Below are 8,180 nucleotides of genomic sequence, written 5' to 3'. Positions count from 1 at the left end.
ACACACACACACACACACACTTATATATATATATGTATATATATGCATGTATGTATGTATGTATGCATGTATATTTGTTTATTTATTTATTATTATATCTGCATATAATGGGACTGCCACAATTGGAACGCATTCTGCAACATAGTTATGTTTGTTCGAGACTAAACCAGACCAAAACAATAAAAACAATATCGGACATCCTTATGCAGCTCATTTTTTCAGTGGCCTTATTTATTTATTTATTTTTGCTTCTCCTAATAATGTTTTGACTTTATTTGCAAATGTTGGCCTTGCACCCTCTGCTACTACTTCTCGTGATGATATTGCTTCATTCTATTTTGTTCCGAATATTATTTTAAATATTTTATATCTGGCGCATTGTTTTCTTCAAATGTCACCATATGTTGCCAAATTTCATGCTGAGTTCTCTTCTTCTTTTCGTTTATCCTTTAAAAATGAATATTGTTCCAAAATGTTAATATTAAATAAGTAATGTTGATATGAAACAACTAAAATAGCTGTAGTTAGCAGAACAGGTAGAGTACACCTCACAAATGCATAGGGGTTTTATACAAGAATTTGGTGAGTTTATGAAAGATTAGTTGTCATTACATGCTTCCATTTTTACAATCCAAAGCGGGAACCGGTAAATGATATATCAGTTACTTGAAATAGCAGCCACATAACTTTCAAATCACATTCTATCGTCTTGAAAAAACAAGAGACACACCCGAATACTAATATGTGACAATGTTATAAAATCAATATTAAACGACGCTGGAGTAATAGACAAAATGTCGTCCAGCAATAATTAAGTAAGTACTTTAATTTCTAAGTTTATATCTTTCTAAGATCGATAAAATAGTCGGTAGATCCAATCTACTACCAAAAGGATCAAAGGTCATTTCCGAGCCATAAGCTCATAGGGCTGGTTTCCCAGATTCTGTGGCGTTTATACTCTCCCTTGGACAGGACTCCAATTCGTCGCATGGTTACTCATTTTTGCCAGCTGAGTGAACTGGAGCAACATGAAATGAAGTGTTTTGCTCAAGAACACAAAGCATCGCAGTATTTAGAATTTGTTGAAGACACTCATAGTTCAAATCCTACCAGGACAAACTGAGTTTTTCATCTTTAATGGGTGATAAAATCAATAAAACTAGTAATACACCAGCACCAAGTCAAACGATTACTGCCTAACTAATTCCCTTTTTTAAAAAAAATTGGCTTTGTACATCTAGATGTCAAATAAAAGGTTTGGAATATAGACCCGAGAAAATTCAAAGTGGATGAAGCCAACTTAATGAAGAATAGAATATGAATGTCGGCGATTTGCCAGAAAATGTACAGATAGATGTAGCACCGAGAGTAGCGGGACATTCAGATGAAAATAACAATAAATCAATGTATAGTGTTTACTGTATTGTTGAATAATAATAATAATAATAATAATAATAATAATAATAATAATAATAATAATAATAATAATAATAATAATAATAATAATGGTTTCTAACATTGGCACAAGGCCACGCACTTTGGAGAAGAAGTGTAGCCGACCTAATCGACCTCATTATTTGACTATGTAAGAACGAAAGACTATGTTGACTTTGGCGGGATTTGAACTACGAGCTAAATATCGCAAGGCATTTCATTTGGCGATCTACCCATTCCGATACACATGCCTAATTTTGATAATAATTATTTCTATCTAGACACAAGGCCATAAATTTTGACGGTTGTGTGGAGTGTATAATCAAATATGGATAAATTCTGGAATCCGTAGAAACTAGGGAGGGACCGGCACCAACAGTGATAGTAAGAAGTTTGTTGAGTGCCAATAAATTTGTTTTCCGTGGGGGTGTGGAAAAATCTGCCGTTTCGTGCTTTAGCACTTCAACTAAGTGTAGTGCTCAAATGATAGCCGGCAATTTTTTCAATACTCTTCACAATAAATGGCAAATACCCAGCATATTTTCCTGTATGTACTTACTATATTCTATTTAATCATCCTCAGTGCTTGACTGGTACTTATTTTATCTAAAACAAAATGGAAATGCACATACATACATATATACATACATACGTATATACATACATACATGCATGCATAGATTCATTTTTATATTATGTGTGCGTATGTGTATACATATATAAACATATGTGTACATATACATATGGATATATATATATATATATATATATACATCCTGTTGTGTCAGGGGAGAGCCACTCTGTTAGCTCCTTACAATTTAACACACTCACCGGTAAAATTTCCGTGTTAAATTATAAGGCACCAAAAGAGAATGACTCTCCCCAATCACAACACAATATGCTTCAACACACGAACGCACATAAAGAATCTTGCAAACCAAATCCAAAAACGAATTGTATACACACACTTATGCATATAAGATATATGCATAAGTATATAGGATATACGATATAAGATATCTGGTGGGATGTATGTATGTAGCGTGTAGTGGTTTCACACTTGTTTGAATTCGAATACTCTTAGATATATGGGAATAGCATTCTTTATTCACAGCTGAGCTTGTGTGAGTCATTATTCGCAGTTTCTCGGTCCTAGTCTTCAAGTGATTAATACATACGTTTGTGCGCATGCGTGTATATGTCGTAACTCATATGTGTCTACAGATATTCTTATTTTAGTATGTGCGTGTGTATCGTACAGAAATAGAGATTTAAATCGGGACAGGCACCATATAAGCAATCTTATACAATCAAAATCTGACTAACCACATCAAATGATGAGGGACATTCAAAATCGTTTAAAAAAAAGCAATTAAACTATATATTTTTCCAGAGTTCGCTTCATTGGATTTCATATGTCATTCAGAGTATATAATCATGACATAATAAAGAAGAATGGAATACTTTACATCTTCAAAAGTTATTTATTAAAGTATTTTCTTTCTATACCATTCCGAAACGTGTTTCTACTGGATAAGGGTCCTTATGTCCTTTGATATAGCACAAATATGCATTTAAATCAATTGCAACGCATTCATATCTAGAGGTTGACAATCCAATGCAGCTTTATTCGAAGTGTCACCCATACAGGTGCGTGAAGCGAACTGAAGATCCGAGTATTAAATATGCGTTCTTAAAGTATACTTTTGATAAAGAAACATGAACTATCGAGGTAAAGGGTATTGAAGATGGTGAAATTTGATATATCCATAGTTCTGATATCCTTTAAACTTAGAATGACCTTTTTAGACATTAAGGGAACAGATTAGTTTATTGCACTTGTAAAGGGTGTCTTAAGTAGGTCATGATATAGTCACACAACGGATTGCTCATATTAAAGTTGTAATATAATACGTATAAGGTAAATGGGTAGATTTAAAGGAAAACGAAACAGAAAAATATATTAATATTGCTTCACTTCGGTAATTTAACTTGTCCATAGCAACAAAATTCTATATTTTTTTAATATTAGAAGCCCAATATTAACTGATTTGAGTAAAATAAAGTAAAACTCTAGCATTATTTTTCGTTTAGTAGAAGAAAACAATACTAATGTGAGGTTATCCGAGGAGTTGGAATTGTAGACAATTGTAAATTAGATAAAATTTATATTAGTTAAATTTATAAGTATTGGACTAGGTTAACTTATGTTCCCTTTACATAGGTTCATTTTCTACAGATTTTAAATAAAGATTATGTAACCATCTTTCTTCTTTCAAAAGCAGAGAAAATGAACGAAAGGGACACTAAATACGACATTAAATGGTCAATTATTGGTAGTGTGTCACCATATACGAACAGGAATCGGAAATGGGATCTAAATACAAGTTATTAAACTGAGGAAATTTATTAGAGATAAAGTGTGTACATTCATACAGAAAAGTTACTTATTAAATATTTTCCAAATAAGTCATTTTCATTTGAGCTCACTTAGCTAGAAGGACACATAAATTTACCTAGTGAAATACACACGAGTTTATTCTCATCATGTGTAAAGTGTTCATTCCAAGTTTAAAAGATACCAGAACTACGAATGTATCAATTTTCACCACTCCAATGTCCTCTACGCTGATATTTCCTGTTCCCTCCCCAAAAGTACATTTTAAGAACTTTTGGCTAATACTTGAATCTTCAGTTCGCTTCATCGACCTATATGAGTAATATCTCACATAAAGCAGCATAGGATTGTCAACCTTTAAATTTGAATGTGTTGCAATTGATTTAATATAAATCAACTAAATGCACATTTGTGCTATATCAGAGGACACAAGAACCCTTATCCAACAGAAACACGTGTTAGAATGGATTATGAAGAAAATATTTTAATAAATAAATTTGAAGATTATTATTGCAGCCTTGATTTTCTACATTAGCGTAAAGCTACATATATAAAAGGTAGTCATGGGAATTTAGCCAGTGTATAGCTGGTAATTACAAATGTGCTACGTCAAGTCCTGTGTAAATCAGTAAAACTAAATACTGTAAATTTTGTCAGACGCTCTGCCTTTCTACCATGCCATCTACGCAGTTTTAAAAAGTGTCGAGCAAAACATCTTGTAGTTTGTTTCGGTTCTTTAACTACTAAATTCAAATTCTATCAAGGTTGATTTTCGCCTTAGGGTCGATAAAATAAGTACCAGTTAAGCCGAGGTAATCGATTAGCCCCCTTCGCTTCGACTAGCCTTGTACCTACAGTATCGAAGAATCGCTAGCGCGTTGGACGAAATACATAGCAGCATTGTGTTCGTCTTTACGTTTTTAGCTCAATTTCTACCAAGGTCGACTTTGCCTTTCATTCTTTTGGGGTCGATAAAATTAGTACTAGTTATGTCCTGGAATTATTATTTATTTTTATTATTATTATTATTATTATCATTATTATCATTATTATTATTATTATTATTATTATTATTATTATTATTATTATTATTATTATTATTATTATTATTATTATTATTTATATGAGGACAGTTTTGAGTTCGAATTCTGCGCAGATTGATTTTTTTTTTTTTCTTTCAACCTTTCGGGGACAAATGATTCTGATTGCCTCCGCTCCGAAAATTTGTAAAATTGTACCCATGCTAGAAGTCATAATTTACAGAACATTGGACATTCAGTAAATGGACCTGACATTTTATTCCTCGAGTCTTTACACAAGATTTCCTGTACATACGCCACTTATAACAACGCGTATATCACATTTCTTCACCGAATTCATTCGCTCTTACTCTTCTCATACATGTCTTAACTTTCCCCACCAAAGAACTCGGTTGCTTTATGAATGTTCTCTTAATATATCAAATGCTTCGTCACCAATATTCTACAGCGCATTTGAAAGAAAAACGTCTGCTTGATTGGCACTCACGTTTATGGCTTTTCTTTATCAAGTCATTGCTTCATCTTGTTGCTTCTACCATTACGATAATGGATTTGTCTTCTCAGAAGATTTAGATTTCACCCTCCTGTAACTGCTGCAACTAATCACTTTTCATCCTTATATTCCCATTATATTAATTACTATGATCCCTGCCCTTTCACCTTATATGCTAAAACATTTGGTACTTCGAATTCCTCTATTTTCGTTTTTATAATTACGTTTGATATTCTAAAAACCGTGTGCTTATTGTTGCTGTTGCTTATTTCTTTTTTTTTTATATATTTGTTTTGCTTTTTGTTGCTTTTTGATAGTATGTTTTTTGTTTTTGTTTTTGTTTTGTTTGTTTTTTTCTTCGTCGTTTTGTATTTCTTTTACTGATCAATTCCTTATAATTTTTCTTTCTCTTAGCAATCCCAAAATGTGCAGGCTGCAGTGAACAGATTCTTGATAGATTTATTTTAAAAGTACTCGACCGGTCATGGCATTCGAAATGTTTGAAATGTACTGATTGCCGCGCACAACTTACAGACAAGTGTTTTTCAAAAAATGATGAAGTATTTTGTAAAGATGATTTCTTCAGGTAAGTTTCTCATATCAATCTTCTTCTTCCTCGGTAATTATTATCACGTAAACTTAAAAACATTTCTGCTGTTTTGAACACTTCTAATTCAGCTAAAATCTTATCAAAAATAAGTATCGAAAAGCAAGGACTTTAATAAAGATGTTTTTTTTATTTTTTCATAAAAATTCTAAATGGTAAACTGACATCTCTTTTGTTTTCCCTTATCTTATATTTTAACTGCAATCTGTTTTTCTTTAATGAGAGATGGATTGAACATTTTAAGGTAGTTCTGTTGAGTGGCATTATTGATTTGAATTTTTCAATTAATGTTATTAGTGAAATGATTGCTTGTTTAGCCGACAGGATCATCAACAACAAATCAATAACCAATCACTTTTCTACAAATTGAGGAAGAAATACCTGATGAAAACTGTCAATTTATACTCACACAACATTAATGATAATGATGATATATTCTTTTATTTTCCAATCCATTCATCTATACATACATTCTTCAAACATATATGAATTTCATCATCATTAGAAATTTATACGAATAATTATAAATATATTTCTATATCTTTTCGTTGTGTTCTTCCGGTTATTTTGGTTATATCGTGTTATAAAATTTAATAACATATGATCTAAGTAGACTCTACTGAGATTTGAAATAAAGATCATTCGGCTTGGACTATAGCTTGTAACATGTAGAATATCAACCACATCAATAAACTTACCACAACTTAGGATCTAGCTAAAATAAAAATAAAATTACTCAGTAAAATATATTTAGATTGAAGCACATTAGTTTACATAACTGTAATTGAATTGCTAGTTATACTATATATATATATATATATATATATATATATATATATAAACAAAAATAAAATAATCAAACGAGTTGAATATATATATATACAATTCGTCACTTTACAATTATAGTGCTCCCTATACAGTTGTAGCATACCGTTCTTTTTTTCATTAATGCTTTTGATATCAGGAAAATGGTAACAATGGAAGATGGATATGAGTTGACCATGGTACTGTTCTATATCAGCATTAGGGTAAAGTTAACGCAAACTCTTCGAGAAAGTCGTGTCAAGAGTATCCATTCTTTCATTGAAATTTATCGGTCAGCAATTGCTTAAAGTATGAAGGTGCATCTTTAGAAATACCCGTCTCATGAATGCAAGGAATACATTGGCACACATCTGGTATCTACAAAAATGCAGAACAATGAATTTGATTTTTAAAATTGATCTAAATTTATTTTCAAAAAGTTACTTGGTAAATATGCTATATTCTAAAACCCTTTATTTATTCCAATTTCGGGGTTGATAAAATAAGTACCAATTGAGCACTGGGATCGATGTAATCGACTTCCCCACTTCTCAAAATTGCTGACGTTGTGCCAACATAAGGAATTATTAAATCAAAGCGGTGAGCCGGCAGAATCATTAGCACGCCGGACAACATGCTTTTTAGCATTTCTTCCGAGTTTACGTTCTAAGATCAAATACTGCCGCGGTCAGCTTAGCTTTTCACCCTTTCATGGTCGATAACATAAAGTACCACTCAAATACTGGGCTCGATGTCATCAACTAACCGCCCACCTCAAAATGTCAGTCCTTGTTCATATAGTAAAAAGATTATTATATTTGATGTTTATTCTCTTCAATCATGTCAGTTAAAAATGTGTGGATATTTGTGTGTGCGTGTGGTGGTGGGGGGTCGTTTTCAATGTTTGCAAAAATGTTTTGTTGGAAAGAAATATTTCATAGACAGTCATCAACTTTTGAAACGACAGGGGCATATAAACTATGAACTTGCATGCGTTCGTTGCCTCATCCTTAAATAAGCTAATATGAAAACACCATTACAAGGAAAGACATCATTTACCGTGGTACTTGGTTCATTTCGTATGCAGTTTCAATTTCAGTTCCATTAATACTTTATGAACATTACATTGTCTTTTAGCAGGCTGACTCGTTCACCAATCGTATCGTACAATATACTGACGTATCTGACAGATGTCGAAACATCACTCTTCTAAACAAAAACGCCAATATTTTAGGCGGCTCTTCCTCCTGGTCATCTAGTTTTAGCAATAACTTTCATTTCACACTTATACTTTATCGCTCACATCTGTCCATCATAAGTGAATAGCCTTCTAATATCTATTATGAATAACTCTCATCAGTAGAATGTTACTACTTACTTACATAATATATATATATATATATA

The 8,180-nt window shown here is 32.1% G+C and overlaps 1 protein-coding gene across 1 annotated transcript in view; it reads left to right on the top strand.

Moving 5' to 3' along the window:
* The window catches only part of LOC106884307 (LIM/homeobox protein Lhx3), a 171,458-nt gene that overhangs the window by 113,530 nt on the left and 49,748 nt on the right, over nucleotides 1-8,180 (top strand). The window contains exon 3 of the mRNA XM_052978610.1: nucleotides 5,780-5,951. Coding sequence (XP_052834570.1) covers nucleotides 5,780-5,951 — 172 coding nt within the window. The remainder of the gene's footprint in view (nucleotides 1-5,779; nucleotides 5,952-8,180) is intronic.

Source organism: Octopus bimaculoides, chromosome 2 (assembly GCF_001194135.2).
Source record: "Octopus bimaculoides isolate UCB-OBI-ISO-001 chromosome 2, ASM119413v2, whole genome shotgun sequence".
Lineage (NCBI taxonomy): Eukaryota > Metazoa > Mollusca > Cephalopoda > Octopoda > Octopodidae > Octopus > Octopus bimaculoides.
Note: the sequence above shows the minus strand (reverse complement) of the source record. Positions and strands in the feature narration are given on the sequence as shown.